General features: G+C 39.1%; 1 protein-coding gene across 1 annotated transcript in view; it reads right to left on the bottom strand.

Moving 5' to 3' along the window:
* Positions 1-20,026, bottom strand: part of LOC135202409 (serine/threonine-protein kinase Genghis Khan-like) — a 366,963-nt gene that overhangs the window by 23,639 nt on the left and 323,298 nt on the right. The window contains 1 exon segment of the mRNA XM_064231803.1: positions 6,953-7,115. Coding sequence (XP_064087873.1) covers positions 6,953-7,115 — 163 coding nt within the window.

Below are 20,026 nucleotides of genomic sequence, written 5' to 3'. Positions count from 1 at the left end.
TTGAGAAGGTATCTGTTTGCAATCCTATATAAAAATATGAGAGCAATGTTATCATATTTCATTACTCTGACATCTAGAGTCCATGGAAAACGTTTGTAAAAGCATCGGTGTATGTATCAAGTTGAGCAACGGCATTGTAGTCTCTCTCAGACTCTTTGTAGTCACCACTGGCAACTCCATGTTGGCCTAGCCCAGCGACCGCCGACGCTTTCGCTTGTTTGGACTCTTGTAAACTGCTTCGTCCGATTGCTTTGAGCTTACCAGCCACTGACTTCTTGATTTTCTTGCTGATTGGGCTGTGACAGTCCTGGTTCAAAGATGAAGAAGAATTTACTCTTCTCCTCTTGTCCCGAGGATCAGTCACGAAATCCTGTATCCTCCAACGCTTGACTGGTACACTCAGTGATGCCATCCAACTTAGCTATGCCACCTTCTAGAGAAGAAGACGAATCACGCCTTTTCTTTTTGACTTACTTAGCCATTTTCACCTCTAGATCCCGTTTATTCTTCATTACTGTGTGTACCAAAGAGTCAGAAAGCGTATTAGGTTCTGGAGGCAGCAAAGTAAATCAAGAATCAGTAGGCTGTGACGTCATGACTACCGCCATTTGCAAGCAGTTTTGGCTATGACGTCAACACGCTTGATGGAAGCATGAGGCTGTTTATGGTACTCTTGCAGCCAAGATCAAGAGACCCAACCTTTTGTGGCATTTCTACTTTACAAGGATGTGACAGTCCTGGCTTGAAGATGAAGAAGAAATTATTCTTCCCCTCTTGGCACAAGGATCAGTCACGAAGTCGCTGATTCTAGCCTTTTCCAACTCTTCACAGCAGCCACACTACACTAACTTTCCATTATTCACTTGTTCGACAATTGCAACTACTTCTTGTGCTTTCATATAATAGGGATGTAACAAACCTGGCTCGAAGATGGAGAAGAAACTTCTCCTCTTGGCTCTAGGATCAGCTACGAAGTCCCTATTTTTCCAGGATTGGCAGGAGAACACACTGGCATCAAAGCCAGTCACCTAAGCTTGATGACTCCTAAGCGGAAGGATACAGAGGAAAGACTTGTGTCTTTTCCATTATGTGACTTATATCTCCTAAAGCTTGTAATTTCTCTCAAAAACAATGTGCACTAAAAACCTCCAATCTGAAAGCATAGCTGTAAAGTACTCTTGTACCTCGAAATGAAAATGGAAGCATGTCTTCGTGTAGGCCGCAGCTGTGAAGTGACATCATGGCAGCCGCCATGTTTATGACGTCACTGAGTATCTCGAATGCGAAGCCAGCACCCTACCAGAAGTGCAAGGCTGTTGATGTTATTCTCATAGGCATAGCAACCTGACATTAAAGGCTGCCTTGTTGCACTATCTGCTTCTTTATAGATGGCGACGCATCCGACCGCCATTCAGTGCATTTCAGGATAAAAGGGACATCCATCACATGGGATCCTGGGTGGCAACACGACGTTATACATCAAACCAACTGTTCTTCTTGGGTTGGTTCTCCTGATAAGCCTAACGCCGACCACACAACTGCATCCTCTCTACCCATGTATTTGGAACGAAAACAAGATGGCGATACACACCTCCCCCCGCAGGGAAAGGAGCACAATTAGTCATAATTACTTCCCAAAGCACATCCAGATACATCAAAGCTTTGGATTACAGGCAATTCATATGAATATGCGATATTCCAAAGCACAGGTAACGAATTAACCGTACCTTAAGAGTTTCTTCACCTACGACTTACTACACGATGAGTACTTCGTCAAAACCGTCGAAGAAAATAGCAGGGCGTTTATCTGCTTCTTGTGATATCCAGGAAGTCTCGCAGCATGAGAAGGCTTCATGTTCACATACCCGGGAATTCCAAACAACAAACTGAAAACAACAGGGGGCAAACTAAACTGGCTTTAAAAGGACGTCCTCACTTAAAAGGCGGTAAGAAAATAACTAACGGGGTCACAAGTTAATGCGGGGTATGAGGGTGGCTCCACAAGTCTCGTGACCAAGCACAGATGCCAATAGTCCCTTGCGTACACAACTTTTTAAACTTTACCGGTTTCCAGCTGGCGGTGAGTATTTATCCTAATGTTAAGACCGAAGGTTTGTTTCGTATATGAACAAATGCACTTTACATAGTTTTTAATACACCCAAAGCATAAAAAGTAAGGTTTTCTTAGAATTTGTGATGATTTTATGGCTTACAATTATTTTCAGCTTATGACACGTCTTAAGAACGCAACCCCTGTTGTAAGCCAGGGACCGCCTGTATTCGCAAAAAATTCACCTATTCATGGTGTTTCTCACTGAGAAATATTCACTATAATGTAACCGGTAGAATTAAAATTGCACTTGTGAGATCCAGGGACTATTGGCATCTATACCAGGTCACGGGGCATGTATACGCAGAATGCCCTCAGCGTCCTGTGACCCACCAGTTATATTTCTAACCCAGTTTAGACTGCTAGAGGGGTGGTTCAAGGTCGGCCTTTACCTGTTAAGACCTCAGGTTTGTTAGTTATGAAAAATACAAATTAGTTACAAATTTGGTATTTGTTCATATGCGGAACAAACCTTCGGTCTTAACATTAGGATGGACTTACTTATTGGAGGGAGATAAGTCTCTATAACTGATCTCTATAACTGACTGGGAGTTTGCCACCTTATCCATTTCTGAATATTAGGGGAATTCCAAGAGAATGGACAATGAACCTAGAACCAAAGATATAAGCGAATCTATTGGTTTCCCTCACTGGGTGTTGATACTATTCTATGGTTTACACATTCACTACTTGTTTGCATTTCTCTATTCTCTGGTCTGTCGGGAATACTTTGGCTTTTATTGTATCTATAACCACTCCCAGATACTCTAAACGTTGACTTGGATCCAACTGCGACTTCTCCTGATTTATCACAATACCTAGACTGTGACAAAACTGCAGGAGGGTCGCCATGTCCCTGAGTAATTTCTCTCTGGACTTTGCTATCACCAGCCAATCGTCTTGATATCCTATTAGCCTGATCCCCTGAGCATGCGCCCACGTCGACACGAGAGTGAACACTCTTGTAAAAACTTGAGGAGACGTTGTCAATCCGAAGCACAGGACTTTGAATTCGAAAGCTTTCTCTGCAAGACTGAAGCGGAGAAATTTCCTTGAAGACTGATGGACTGGTATCTGAAAGTATGCATCCTTCAGATCGACTGTCAGCATAAAATCCTTGATCCTGACTGCTTGTAGAACTGTTTTTGGAGTTTCCATTTTGAAACTGGTTTTTCTTATAAACAAATTCAATGTTGACAGGTCTATTACTGTCCTCCAATCCCCGTTGGCTTTGGGTACCAGGAAAATCCTGCTGTAAAAGCCCTTTGACAAAATGAATACTTGTTCCACAGCCCCTTTTTCCATCATCTTCTTCACTTCCCCTTGCAGAATAATAGCCTTTTGAGATTACTGAGCATAAGCAAGGTGAGGTAATGGCTGTTCTGTCAGGGGCGGGGTTACCTCGAACGGAATCAAATACCCGACCCTGAGAACATCCGCCACCCACTGCTCTGCTCCCAGTTCCTGCCACACCTTCCAGTGATTTGCCACGCAAACCGCCACTGGTGTGGCTGAGTGATGAAAGGCGCCCATCCTATCTTCTTGAGCCTCTCCCTCTTCCCCTACTCCCCCTTCCTCTGTTGTTTCTATTGTGAAAGGGCCAATGAACTAACCTCTTTGGGGAAGAGGGTCTTGTTGCTCTATTAAGGATGTTATGTCTCACTGTCTTCTTCCGAGGTATTTGCTGTTGCCTTACCTCCATAGAGGTAGCTTGACTGTTAGACGTTTTCCTAACTGCCTGCTGTACCAATCTATCGTTAGTGTCCATCCTTCTTCTATCTATAGCCTCTTCCAGTATGACCTCTGGCAACAGCAATTGCGACTCCAAGATATCCCCATTCCTCATTGCTAACAGGGAATCCAAATCATCAGTGCGGCTTAGTCTAGCCAACGCTGCATCTCTCCTCAGTAACAGAATATTTGCCCTAACATTGGCACTTAAATTTGTCAAGTACGCAATCGCTTTGGAATCTGATTGTAGTAATCTAATGAACAATGATTCATCCACTACCTTTCTTGTCACTTCTGAGGGTGCAATCTTTGCCACTGCTGTCGACCAAAGATCTAACCAAGAAGCAGTCTGAAAGACAGAAGAAGCTGTTGCTTCTAACGTAGCAGCCTCTTGGTAAGTCATCGAAGGGCCCTCCATTTTAACCTGATCTTAGGTTAATCCAGGCCTTAACCTTACCACATTAGGGTTCACTTGCCTAGACAGCAGAGGGACCGTCAGTGTCGTAAATATTTCCTTTGTTTCATCATTGGAGGAGGAATAAATTTAAATTATCTATTAGATCTTAAGGAATTATCTCTTCCTGCAATCCGTGCGTTTACGTATTGTAAAACAGAGTCCGCATGACTCGAACAAGGCAATTCATACAACACTTTGGTATCCTTTTTCAATCCAAATACCATGTCAATTCCCGGAGGAAGCATATTGGCAGGTGTTTCTGTCTTCTCCGAAAGGTTATTGAATTGACGAATCAAATCAATCACCTCCGCATACGAGGCCAGAAACTCTTGGTTTTCTCCTTCCTCCGCTCTAACATACTGTGCTCCGCCACAGGGGATGTTACCTCACCCCTATCCTCCGACAAACGGCCGGGAATTTCGCGGCTGCCTGCCCCTACGGCCGCAACCTCTTTGATCTCTGATGGCCGCCGCCGGCTCGATCCCGAATAGTCAGCAGGGGAACGAGAACGCCTCACTCTTTCTCTGCTCACGGATCTAGAGTGAGAATCTCGTCTAGACCTCCAAGATGAAGGCTCCCTTGAAACTAAGATAAATTCGTCTCTATTAGGATTGCTATTGGTTCCAACGAGCGTCGGAGAATTCGGCCTCGATCTTTCATCCAGGCAGACAACGCCTTCCACCAACGTACCAGACGAGGTTGCCAACTCTCTATTCTTCGTTCTTTTAATAGGAGCCTTATCATCCTTTGTCCGTATTTTAAATGGCCTTACGGGCGAAACTGGAACCTGCATTCTATTCTTTACTGCACTTTACGCCCCCAACGTTGATTTTGCCAGCGGTATTGTAGTCTTTGTAATCTGTACTGGCAACTCCGCGTCGGCCGCTAGTCCATCGCCCATTGCCTCTCTCGCTCCTTCGGACTCTTGCAAACGGCTCCGTCCGCTAGCTTTGCGCTTACTAGCCACTGACTTCCCGACTTTCCTGCTGACTGGGATACGACAGTCCTGGTCTGAAGATGAAGAAGAATTCACTCTTCTCCTCTTAGCCCGAGGATCAGTCACGAAATCCCGAATACTCCAACACTTGGCTGGCGCTCGCCGTGACGTCATTGAACTTAGCGATGACATCGAACTAGAGGAAGAAGACGAATTAGAAGATGAATCACGCCTTTTCTTTTTGTCTTTCTTAGTCATTCTCTTTTCTGTATCCTGTAATTTCTTCATTACAGTGTGTACTGCTGAGTCAGAAAGCGTATTTGAGTCCAGGTACAGCGAAGTAGACCGAGAAGCAGTAGTCTGTGACGTCATCGCGCCTGCCATATCGGTGTGTGACATATGTTGTGACATCACCAATCTTGTAGGGAGAGACTGTGCGGCTTCTGCTGGCATCCGCACGTTTGCCGCCAAACTACCCCCGACGTTCTGCATCGCCGTAAACATAGAATTTGATGGCATAGCCGTGGCATTATTTCCCATTAATTGCAAGCCAGGGGGATGAGGAACATTCAGCGCTGCCGGACCCTGCTGGAATCGCGACGCCATATAATGCGACAGCAAACCCTCCAAGGTTGGTACGCCTGGTAGGACTGGCGCTGCCCACGTACCTTCCATCCTATGCGCTTCGGGAGCCGGTACCTGGAACGAAGATGGCGATGCTCCCCCTCTACCTGCTGGGAACAAAGGAGCGTACATATTATGCATAAAATTACCCAAAATCCCTCCTGAAGTTTCCGATAACGAATTGCTAGGAGAAACCGAAGGGGTATGGGACAAATCAAAAGCAGGTGGCGAAACATATGGAGCAGTCTGGTTTATCGCCGATACAAAAGAAGCCGGTAAGGTTTGGTCATCCAAAGATGGTGTCACCTCCTTCCTTTTGTACTGGCCTTTATCATAAAACTTTTTCCACTGTTCCACCGACCAACCCCGACAAACAGAACATGGATTAGTAATCATACATACGTTTTCCCTGCACCTACTACACGTTGGATGAGGATCCGTCAACACCGAAGTCAGGAATCTAGAACATGGAAAGCCACTGACTCCGGGGCATTTCCTTTGTCTCCTCTTTGAAACGGCAGAAGATCCCAATGGTGAAGCAAAAATTCCATCTTACCACTTATACGCTCTTACCGATCACATTCACACTGAGTACACTCAGAGAAAGAAAAAGTAATAAGAAAAATGAAAATGAAATGGATAAAAACTGGGCAAACTGAAAACCGGCTTTAAATCAGATAGACAGTAAACACGTCTTATCTTAAAGGCGGTAGGAATATAACTGGTGGGTCACAGGACGCCGAGAGCATTCGGGTATACATGCCCCGTGACCTGGTATAGATGCCAATAGTCCGTGGATCTCACAAGTGTAATTTTAATTCTACCGGTTTCCAGCTTGGTGCTAGTAAATCCTAATGTTAAGACCGAAGGTTTGTTCCGTATATGAACAAACAGGGGTTCAATGTATTTGACAAATGTAGTAGTATACAATACTTTCAAGAATAAAATTGAATATACATAACAGTCTGCATCCATCCTTGAATTTATAATGGTGATTTACTCTACATAAATATTATTTCCAACAGCACAGAATGTCTTCAAATCTAATTTCTACTCTAATTTAAAAACAGAAAATTAAATTAGTAGTACTTACTCTGTGGATGGATTGTGTATGTGGTGCTCGCTGGTCAGCAGGAGGGCCTATTCGAGAGGGAAGATCGACTAACCTCTGAATTTCAATACTGTCTCCAGGACCCATGTGGCTAATGTGATTGAAGTTTGTGGGGCCTGAGATTAACTGGCTGCGACGATCAGTTCTGTTGGACACATTATAAGTGTAAGTAAAATCAATTGCAGCTATTTTGAATGACAAAATAGTACAGGGGTATACTTCCAAACAAGTTATACTGTACATAAATAATCATTAAACCCCAAAAAGAGATAAAATGTAATGACACTCTAAAGATTTAGATTATTGCCAAAATAAACTATGTGTACAATTCTACAACAGTTCCAAAGAAAGGCATAGCTGTGGTGAAGCAAACTGTCAAAGAGGTAATGGTTTTATGCATCCACTTTGTTCCATAATCTTGCATGCCAAACTAAAAGTGACAATTGAAGTCTGAGAAGTATGTATTACTCAAGGCTTTTCAAGCTTCAACAGACTTTGTTTATCATGAAAGTGAACTACACTTTATGCAATAAGTATACAGGAACCTTTTAAGATGAAATTTCACTTTGTAATGAACTTTTTAAAAAAAATCAGATAATAAGCAAATCTTTTTAAAAGTAACAAATGAGAATTAACTCTCAACCATAGGATGGTTTATAGACATTATTAACAAAATAATGTCACGGCACACATCACTAAAATAAAAATACAGATACAGTATAAAAATTTTCTTTTTAAAAATCAGGAAAGATTAAAAAAAATGCAAATGAATTAACAATCTTAATGAAGGAAAGGAGCAAAAATAAACATAATACAGTATATACATAGTAAAGGGGAAACAAAAACTATATTTATAGGAAAGGGCAATATATAATAAAATAGAGAAAAAAAAAGCAGTGTCTATGAAAATTGAGCAAAAATGCAGCTACTGTTTTTATTAGTCAGACATACACTTGCACAAGGAAGAGAACTAGGTACAGTAGTGGGATAAAGCTCCTCTGAACCTTTAACCTTTCAAGTTACATATATGTAACCAGAACAGTTCTGAAAGCTTTTAATCATAACCTAACTAATTAGGAATAAAGTGAAAGCCAGTACACTGATGATCAATCACATACAATGAATAAGAGATTGTATTCGTATTTAAAATATTCCTACCTTTTCTTATGATAGTGTGTACCAACTGTGATTTGTTCAATTGCCTTTACAAATGTGTTTTTGTTTTCTTTCTCCTTTGCCATTTTATATTTATTTGCCTTTCCTTCCATTTATCTCTTTGTTTACCTCTATTACGCATACATGCCTCACCTTGCTTTTATTTATTTGATGGTTATTAATACAACTTTTTTTTCTGGGTTAGTCTTTTTGATTAGTGTATTCTTGAATTGTTTAGATTCTATTAGTAATGACAAAACTAATATAGTACTAACTAAATAAGGATGGACACTGAGTACAGTATCGCTCTGATATTTTAAAATTATAACTTGAGTAAAAAGGATGATATAGCTATGATATTTAAAAAACAAGGTTGAGAAAAATATGATAATAAATTATTTTGGACACTCATAAACCAAATTTCCCAGAGATATGGATCACTTTCATAAAATAAATTGTTATTCAAACTACCTTTCCCTTGTGAGAAAAAGGAACAAAAACCTCCTTCATCCAAAACCTCCATGCATGTGAACCCCTTTGAGTGGCCATCTGTGACATCCTCTTTCAATAATCACATACAGCAATCCTTCAGAAAAATCCTTAGACCCCAGAAATGACATAATACATTTGAGATAATTTTATAAATCAATCCCAAACAATTTAACTATTTTCACCAATTGTCCAGCTGCATTAAAATATTACAAAAATGGTTTTATTCAGCTATCATGTACTCAAAAAGAGTTCTCCCATCACTACTAAGATGCACAGCTTGCACTAAAAATTATTTAGTTAAAAAATCTTGGTATAGTGACTGCACTATAATTTATGCAAGATAATATGATAAAGAACACCCTGGTACCTGCAAATGCATGTAATCTTACCATAAACATAATTTCTCCATTCTGGCCCAATATGAGCAATTTTTTTTTCCTTTTTTTCTGCACCATTTGCACAAGCCACATAGTAACTGTTAAACATTCTCATTCTATTTTCTCTTTAACCCACTTACGCCGGAGCGGTAAATAAAAAATTGTCTCCCGTGTGCCGGAGGGGTTTCAGAGTGAGCGCGGAAGCGGAAAAAATACTTTTTTCAAAAAATCACAGCGCGCTTAGTTTTCAAGATTAAGAGTTCATTTTTGCCTCCTTTTTTTGTCATTTCCTGAAGTTTAGTATGCAATTATCAGAAATGAAAAAAATTATCATTATCATATATAAAAAATGTGATATATGATAGCGCAAAAAACAAAATTTCATATATAATTGTATTCAAATCGCTCTGTGCGCAAAACGGTTAAAGATAACAAGTTACTTTTTTTTTCGTTGTAATGTACACTAAATTGCAATCATTTTGGTATATAACACATTGTAAAACGATAAAAGCAACACAGAGAAAATATTATCACAAAATAATGCATGGATTCGTAACGCGCGGACGTAAACACATATTTTTTTTCAAAAATTCACCATAAATCTAAATATTGTCCTAGAGACTTCCAATTTCTTTCAAAATGAAGACAAATGATTGCATATTACTATACTGTAAGAGTGTTAGCTTACAATTGCAGTTTTTGACCATATCTGATGAGTTAAAGTTGACCGAATGTCGAATTTTTTTATATATATATTTTTTATATGCAATTATTTCGGAAATAAGAAAAGCTACAACCTTCAAATATTTTTCGTTTTATTCTACATAAAATTGCGCACATTTTCATATATAAAACTCTATGAAATGCCTAATATGAAACGGAGCAAATATTCCGAGAATGGGACGTACGTATTTCGGAGATTTGTGGCGGAGAATCCGCGCGCGGAGGGAAGGAAAGATTTTGTTTTTTAATTCACCATAAATCTAAATATTTCGCTAGAGACTTCGAATTAGTTTCAAGATGAAGATAAATGACTGAATATTACTAGACTGTAAGAGTTTTAGCTTACAATTGCGTTTTTCGACCATTTCGGTAGAGTCAAATTTGACCGAACGTGGTTTTTTTTCTATTTATTGTGATTTATATACAAATATTTCAAAAATGAGAAAAGCTACAACCTTCAATTATTTTTTGTTGTATTCTACATAAAATTGCGCACATTTTCATGTATAAAACTTTATGTAACGGCTAATTTAAAATGGTGCAAACATTACCACAATCGCACGTATGATTTTTTCGGAAGAGTTACCGCGCGCACATAAAGAAAATGTTATTTTTTTCATAAATTCACCATAAATCGAAATATTGTGCTAGAGACTTACAATTTGTTGCAAAATGAAGGTAAATGCTTGAATATTACTAGTGCTTGAATATTACTAGAATATAAGCTTTTTAGCTTACAATTGCGTTTTTCGACCATTTCGGTAGAGTCAAAGTTGACCGAAGGTTGAAATTTTGGCAATTATCGTTATTTATATGAAAATATCTCAAAACTGATAAAAGCTACAACCATGGGTTGTTTTTAGTTGTATTGTGCATGAAATTGCGCACATTTCCATATATAAAACTTTATATAATGGCTAATTTTAAAATGGTGCAAACATTACCACAATCGCATGTATGATTTTTTTCGGAAGAGTTACCGCGCGGACGTAAGGAAAAAGTTTTTTCATAAATTCACCATAAATCGAAATATTGTGCTAGACACTTTCAATTAGTTGCAAAATTAAGGTAAATGATTGAATATTACTAGAATATAAGCGTTTTAGCTTACAATTGCGTTTTTCGACCATTTCAGTAAAGTCAAAGTTGACCAAAGGTTGAAATTTTGGCAATTATCGTTATTTATATGAAAATATCTCAAAACTGATAAAAGCTACAATCATGAGTATTTTATTGTTGTATTCTACATAAAAATGCGCACATTTTCATATATAATACTTCATGTAACGGCTAATTTACAATGGTACAAAAATTATGTCAAAGTGACGAAATAATTTCCAAGATGTGTCACAGATACTTTTTAGTGCGGCAAGAAAGAAATTCGCGCTTGCGCGCCTGCGTAACGATTGTAAACAAAACAACACCTTGATCCGTGAACTCCCAGCATCCCCCAAGGCGCGTGATTCAAAAGTTTTAGGCTGGTAGGCCTATAAGTATTTTTCCGCGAATTTTAAAAAAAACTTTTGTAAGTCGACGTAAAATACGTCCAGTCGGCACACGGGAGACAAAAAATGTCAACGTAAAATACGTCCAGTCGGCGTAAGATGGTTAATCACCACAGATACTAGTCTTATCCTTAGAATCCCCACCTTATTCTTTCAAAATCCATATTTTTTTTAAATGATGTCTTATTTTGTACTATTATGAACAGTTATAAAAACCTAACCTATTTCAAGCTGTAATTCCTTTTCCTACACCACAATTTTGTAAAGTAAAACAAATTGCCTTGAAATCATGCTAGAATCAAAATCGAACAAGGAAAATGGAGACTGGACTTCCATTCAATAATCAGCAACAAACTAACATATAAGATGACTTTAGTTATCCTAAGCAAGTAATCTGCCAAATGAAATGCACTGAGAAGATATAATCTTATGTCTGGATGGGATGCCTGAAAGAAATGGCTAGAAAAAATTTTACTTAAGCATATTTTACATCTATTCCATCCACATTATTCACTAGCAAAAGAGCAACAAGAATACATCTTCAATAAAGTTAATGAACAAACTGTGCTACTTGGTTTTACTCAATATTGGACACAGTCTTATTCAAACCAGAATAACCATCAAATTGGAGAAACATAAATATTCTAATCCTTGCTTACAAAATAATCAGTAATTAGTACAAGATAAATTTTCTACATAAACAGGCAACATTCACATTTGGAAGTAGAGTACAGCATCCTGTGTGAATGTAGGGGATCCACTGTAGTATATAAAACTGGAAATACTGAATATATAAATATACTGCTCCACCTGAAATAATAATGTACATTTATCTCAACTCATGACAAATTAAAGAATTAAACCAACTTTCATCCAGCCATAATAACTGCTTTATGTTGAAATAAAAACTCATCACAACATGTACATCCAACCATGCACTAAAACCAAAACACTAAATAAAGACAATGTTTTTACAATATAACACATTTTTCTAGAGCCCAATTAATCATAAAACATCCGTACTCTATGCAGATGGACCCAGTCACACCAATCAGAAAGATTCTGCAGCTCACACTCACTGGCCCAGAGGGGGACAATGTTATACCTCTGTGTCAACCTCACCTCAAAGTGTATAGGGAAGGAAGGAGAGCACTCAAAGCTTATGATTAATGGGTTTGAGAAAACTGAGTTTCATTGTAAAATCATTGCTTGATATTAAGAGTCTAATAATCACAAAATAACTTGAATTGCATTTAAGGAGGGATGATGGTGCAGAAAGACCTAGAAGAGCAGTTAACCAAGATGCAAGAAATTCAATCCCTCACTAGTGATAGGCAGTGAAACTATACTGGACCAACCAAAATTAATGTGACCTCCCATAAGTAACATATTACCAATATAGTACTGGATATAATCCCAAGATTATACACTCATCAAGCACAGAGGCATTAAAAAAAGGTATTCCTGGACAACACATCCCTTCATGGCTTCCAGAATAATGACGGGCTGGGATCATTAAAAAGATGACAACAGTAAAACAAGATCTTTCATGGTGACTTGTCCCAGCCAGTAAACATCAAGAGATTTATAAATGGGTTGACAAAGCAACATGCTGCTTTAAGGATATCACAGAACTCCAGGTTGTTCTTAAAAAAAACTGTGGGGGAGGAGAGAGCCTAAACCTCAAAAAAAATTATAAGCAGCAGCAGCAAACAGGTCAAAAGAAATAAGAACTGAAGGCAACTGTCAAGGAGCGCTTGTGAAAAACAATCCCTAATAGGGGATAAGAAGGAAAGGACAAATCTTACTCTACAATCCTCTCATGTTAAACAAAGGCAAAAATAAATACCAAGCAAGAATCATAAGCTGCCTTTAATCACATGACTTACAAAATTACTAAAAAAAACTTGGGCACATACAACTACGAAGTCACACAGACAAATGATGCCTACCCTTCAGGGCCAGCAGAGTTGGGCATGTGCAAAGGGACTTCCCTCCTTGCAGGATCTTTTATAGTTTGTGTGATTGGATTTGTTCTCATGGAATAAGGTTTTTATGACTAAAATGTTTGTAAGAGCAAGTGACTTTTACAAGAATTACTTTGCATATCTTCTATAAACACAAACCAACACATTAGTGATATACGTACAGTAATACCTGATTATACATTATGACAGTACTACACTGTGGAAAACATACATGGTGTTAACAATTCACTGCTGCAGGGTGAGAACAGATATTGCTGGCATTTCTGTGGAAGGTCTTGTAGGTCTCATAACCTTTGTGAAAACATGCCAAAAATAACTTGCCTGAAATCTACTTCTTGAGCAGTTCTAAGTTAATGAACATCCACTTTAAATCAAACTACAAAATAAACTGAATTATAAAATGCTGAGACACCAGCTGTCAGCAAAAAAAATAAAATAATAAAATAAGACAAAAGGAGGATTAGTGTAGCACGTAGATGCTGCAAACAGCAAAGTTTTTACCATGGGCTGCTGTTGGTGCTCAGCTGACGGGAAACAGAGGCAGGCAACGGCTGCACCAGCTGTAACATGCGACTCTCCAGCTGCCTTAACCTCCTGGTCAACCACATGCCACAACCAGTCATTACATTACAATTGCTATTGGCTTATTAACAAAAGGCCACCTACATTAAGACAAGTCTAGGAGTAAAACTATAAATCTAAGTGGTGATTTATTTTAAAAATATTTTACCTTGGAAAAATAGACAGGAAAGTCAAAAATTTAGCATAAAAATTAAGTACATTATAAGCCAAGCTAATCTTAGAATTCACTCTCCTCCTCCTCTCCAGCATCTTGGCACATGCCCCTGATTAAAATAAAAGTTTAAAGATAATCTTATTCATATATAGAGATGATATGCTCAGCCATTTCTGCTGGATATTTTAAGAGCAAGAAAATGAATTTTGTATAGACTTATAAGGAACATATGTACTCACAAGGAAAAGTAGAAGAAAAAATATACAGAATAGCTTTTTATGCATCCTCTGAATTAATTATGATTACTGTATAATGTGTAATACACTAGCATTTTTAGAATCTGTGCATTCATGGTGTCTAATTAGAATAGCAGAATAGACAATGCCATAATAATATTTGTCACTAAATCACACAGCAAGAAATCTTACATCAACACTTGTCTTTGAAACTATTTCTTGACTGCACTGATGACGAATTTTTTAAAAACAAACAAAAACTGAATCATACCTTCTGAATAAAAACTAAAGCTCGAGAACAAATAATTCTTATAAAATACATACAACAGTCCTTTTTTTGCACAGATATAACCTCTTTCAGAGCAACAGCTAACAACTAGGTTTCACGTCGACAAGGCAGAGCCTTGGTATCTTCACAATGAAAAATCAACCAATGCACAGCATTTTAAATTTACCCAAAAATGCACAACCTTGATTTCAGATTGACTAAGTTTGCGATGTCCCACCTAGCAATAATTAGAAAAAAATATCCTATCTGCTAAGAAACCCTCATAAAAATATATTTAGCCTTAGAAAAAAAAACCAATAAGCCTATATGAAATATACAGTGGACCACCACTTTTTTGCCCTTCACTTTATTGCAAATTTTAGTGGAACATGTCTTTCACTTTTACACCCGGAACTTTCACCAATTCACAAATTTTTCTATGGACTGTAGCTCTAAAATGATCACTAATTTGCTTCTTTGCATTAAATTAGGCAGTGAACTGTTAAAATAGGCAGTAATAAGCATTTTAAGTTAACATGTACTGGGTATTTGGCAGTTAAAAGTGTTTTTGGAGGGGATTTCATTTTTGTGGATTCTGCATTTCTGCACTGGGTTCCAGAACCTATTCCCATGAAAAAAAGGGGAAGCACTGTACTGTACCATAAATCTTTACTTTAATAAACCTGCTTTCAGCACCACGCACTGGGAAAATTTTAGACTGCAATCAAGGGACACTACAAACAATAAGATATGCATTTTTAAACAATATGACATTGCACATGCAAGCCACAAGATCATAGCAACCCATATTGTTAAAGTAACAATTCTTATTACGTGGTGTGCATTATAATCCATTCTGAAATATGCAGGTGTACTTGAAAGTGTTCACCTCAATCGCTGGATGTAAAGAATGAAGTAACATCAAGAGATATGAATGCTCACAGCAGTTTGCTTTTACACTCTCTGTAGCCCAAGCTTTCAACAGCTGCTGGAGAAAAAGTGAATGATTTACTGATAAACTGTCATAAGCATAAGAGTGGCAAATGTCTAGTGCTTAAAACAACATTTGTCTCATAAGAGTGGCATATGTCTAGTGCTTAAAACAACATTTGTCTAATTAAAACAGAATTTTGGTGTGATCTACAGTGGTCCCCCCGTACTCATGGGGGATGTGTAACCCCCCCCACCAATAGTTGGAACACCTATAAAAATGCTTAAAATGGCCTGTTTTGTTAGTTAAAACTCAAGAAAAAACCACTAAAAATGTTCATACCTGTTTTTTTTTTACTAGTTTTAACACAAGAAGTGCATTTTATGATGAAATTGATATAAAAAAATTTGAGGATATTTCTCATAAAAACATACTGCGAATAGGCTAATGGGGGGATATGTTCCAGGGAGAAATCCACGAATACGTGAGTCCACAAATCCGGAGAACGCAAATATGGGGGGCGCACTGTAGTATCAACCAGATCCAGGCCACTCAACAGGAAGAGGGTTTTTCACAGATACTAATGTTTTACAATGGTGGCTATGTATAAAGTACAAGAGCTACAGAGTTGTCAGAGCCAAAGTATGCAGAAGAGTGGTTACTCAAGCTCACAATCCTTGAGTTTCAAGTAATCAATCTGATCTGTCAATGCCTCAACTAGTAACCACTGAGGTCAGGAAATGCAAAGCCAGAAAGGTTCAAAAGCAATTTAGATCCCAAAAATTAAATGAAAGAAATTGAAAATAACAGCTATAAGAAGAATGGATTTTTTTATAAGACTCCTTAAATACTGGCTGGTACTTCAGAACACATTTCTACTTTTTCCTCAAGTTTAGCAGCAAATGTACCACAACCATCAAAACTGGGTGAGAAAAAAATCCAAACATAAAAAGGGTCATTTACTTGCTAGATAAAACTAGTGCACATGCATGAGTCATGATGTTACACCAAGGGTAAAAAAATGATATAATGAGGAGATGGAGACAAAGAACAAATAGAACCACACATCTTGAATCTTAAGCTTTGTGAAGGATGGCCGAGGATAAATATTTTCAGTAGCTCTGTCTTTAACAGTATACCCCTTATCATAGCAGAGGAAAATCTTAAACAAACACCCAAGCTAAGAGGGAGCACAAAAAGTGGATCCAGGGAATTTCCTATCAAAACTTTCTTTTACAGTGTTTTGGTGAATGGCAAGATAGAATGGGAAATGTGAAAAAGGGATTTTGATGAAGGAAAAATCTATTTCTGGGCAATGACCTGTGTCGCCCATTGAAATGCTCCTTTAGTGTTTATTTCTAAGGTAAAGTATTGCTACAAATACCAGAAAAAAATTAACATGGTAATGCCAGAGTATACTGGCTCGCTCACCTTTAATAAAGGTGTCGGTATGGTATCTGGGGCGAGTGGAAACCACTACCAGAGGTCCCTTGCCATTTAGTCTCTCCCTTCCTCAATATCCCTCGTCTACAGAGGAGCCGATCTAAGGCCCCGCTACCCGCTACTACTACAACTAGCGCCTTTGTTTTCATTCCTGTAGATAGTATCCAAGCTGGGCCAAATAGGGTGTGGAAGAAACAGTGGGGTGGGATTTCACTGGGCGACACAGGTCCTTGCCCAGAAATAGATTTTTCCTTCGTCAAAATCCCTTTTCTGGGCTCAGCCTGTGTCGCTCCATGAAATAGTGCCAGAGAATTGGCCCCCCAGCTTGGAAGAAAAGTGTAGATAACCAAAAATACAGGTAAATTAAAACTTGATTAGAGTTAAATACTATAATGTAGGTAATTAATTATTACAATAAACAATAAAACATCAAGCAATTGAAAGTTTCAATGATCCTTAAAACTAACTTATCTACACAAACGGGTTAGATAACCCACAATGGTTCAAATAACACACACCAGTCAACAAAATTACCACACAGGGAAAATAGACCCAGATACAAACACATACAGTACAAATCATCAATATAATATATACAGAAAGTGCCATCCTAGGTAAAGAATGAACCCGGTAACAACCGAGCTACAGCAAGAATGCTAGCGAGGCAGGTAGGAGAGAGAGAGAGATGTAAGAGAGACATAGGCTACATAACTACTTATTACTATTTATGCAGTGTCAGGGGAAACTGTGTTTCCAGCTGCCACTGCTGGGAATTTAAGGGCCTCTAAAGACTTCAAATAGTGGCGTTTAAATACTGTCGGAGATTTCCAGCCTGTGTACTTCTTAAGATCGTCAAAATTCATATGTTGAAAATAATTAATTGAGGTGGCTACTGCTCTAACATCATGTGCCCTTGGAAAAGATTCTGGGTTAGCTTGCTTTATAAAATACAAAATTTGTTGTCTAATCCTTTTTAGGGAAATAGTGCCACCTTTTCCCTAATGAACAAGGGACCTGAAGATATCAGGGCAGTCCTGCTTAAATATGCTCTTAGGGAATTAACTGGACATAGAGATGGGTCCTGGAGAAGTGGGACAATCTCCATGGAGCCCATCTATCTTGTGGATCCTCATTTTTAGCTAGAAATTGACGATCTGGTGAGTAGTAATTCTCCTGTAGGGAGAAATTCTATATGATCTGATTCCCTAGATAGGGCCGACAGTTCAGAAATTCTGGCACCTGAGGCTAAACTTATTAGGAATAACGTTTTCCTTAAGAGGGTTATATAATTACACGAGTCATTATTAGTGTCAGAAGCTAATTTAAGGACATCGTTTAAAAACCATGAGACCGTCCTGGGTCTCTCAGTTGGTCTAAGTCTTGCACAAGCTCTTGGAATGGATGAAAAGTACGAATCTGTTAGATCTATATTGAAACCAAATTGGAAGATCTTCTTAAGTGCTGATTTGGTAGTAGTAATTGTACTAGCTGCTAAACCTTTTTCGAACAAGGTTTTGAAAAAGGTTATGGCCAGATTCGTGGTCATGTTTTGTGCATTTGAGTCCTTTAAAAATATAGCTAGTTTCTTAACTGCTGAGTCATATTGACGCAAGGTCGATTCTCGTTTGTCAGATTCTAAGAACTGGATGTTCTGAGGATCGATGTTGGCATCTTTCTGAGCTGCAAACTTCATGAAGTCCATAAAGTTAGGGCTTTCTGAATTCCTGAGGAAGCGGACACAGTCCGCGTTTGCACCAACTGCGTCAGTTTGGGATTGGGAATCCATTGAGGCCGGAGTCCTAATTCCAGTAGTAGAGGGAACCAATTGCTCTTGGGCCAATTGGGTGCTACTAGTGCAATGTGACCCTTGAACGTCCTGAGCTTGTTCAGGACTTTCAGGAGTAGATTCACTGTAGGAAAGAGGTAAATTCTTTTCCATACATTCCAATCTATAGCCATAGCGTCCGTGGCGTAAGCCAGAGGGTCCAGGTTGGGAGCCACATAACAAGGAAGTCTGTGGTTCAACTCTGTGGCAAAGAGATCCACCTGAAGCCCTGGTACCTGTTGACAGATCCATCTGAATGACTCCTTGTCCAACGTCCACTCCGATTCTAGCGGGATGGATCGTGATAGGGCATCCACCACCACGTTCCTCACTCCCGCTAGGTGAATGGCTGACAGGTGCCATTTGTTCCTGTCTGCTAAGGCAAATATGGCTATCATGACATGGTTCACGTGGCTCGATTTGGAGCCACCCCTGTTTATGCAGTGGACTACTACTGCACTGTCCAATACCAACTTGATATGAGACTTCTTGGCTGGTCGTAGCCTTTTCAGGGTAAGAAACACTGCCATAGCTTCCAGTACATTAATATGTAGCTGGCGGAATGTTAGAGACCAGGTTCCCTGTACCTTTTTGTACTGTGAGTAACCGCCCCAGCCGCTTAGTGAGGCGTCTGTGTGGACCACTAGGGCCGGGGGAGGGAATTGCAAGGGTATTTTCTTTGACAGATTCTTGATTTCCGTCCAAGGGCAGAGCCTCTTGCGTAAGATCGCCGGAATGGGAGCCATCTTGTCCCAGGATCTTCGGTTTGCTTTCGAGCGCCAAACCCGGTTTATATCCTTTAGTTTGGCTTTCAGTAGAACGTCCATCACTGATGCAAACTGGAGTGAACCTAGGATTCTTTCCTGGTTCCTCCGGGACGTCTGTTTTTGAGAAATTGCCTTGTGGCCTTGGCTATTTCTCTTCTCTTTAACGGCGGAATTGATAGAGTATGAGAGTTTAAGTCCCATTGGATTCCTAGCCACTGGAAACGTGACTCCGGCGGTAGCTGGTACTTGGTTCTGTTTATCTGGAACCCTAAATGTTCCAGAAACTGAATTACCTTGACCGTCACCTTGTGACATTCTTCGATACTTGTGGCCCATATGAGCCAATCGTCCAGATAGGCTACTAACATTATTCCCTGAGTTCTCAACTCCTGGACTACTGTTTCCGCCAAATTGGTGAATATTCTGGGTGCTATGTTGAGCCCGAATGGCATTACTCTGAAGGAGTAAGCCTTCCTTCCTAGTGTGAAGCCTAGGAATGGGCGGAAATGCCTTGCTATTGGGACATGATAGTAGGCATCTGTAAGATCTATAGAGGTGGTGACAGCCCCACAGGGAGGTAAGGTCCGCACCTGTGAAACGGTCAGCATTC

This window comes from Macrobrachium nipponense, chromosome 30 (genome assembly GCF_015104395.2).
Source record: "Macrobrachium nipponense isolate FS-2020 chromosome 30, ASM1510439v2, whole genome shotgun sequence".
Classification (NCBI taxonomy): Eukaryota; Metazoa; Arthropoda; class Malacostraca; order Decapoda; family Palaemonidae; genus Macrobrachium; species Macrobrachium nipponense.
The sequence above is the reverse complement of the archived record's forward strand: the minus strand, read 5'-3'. Positions and strand labels throughout refer to the sequence as shown.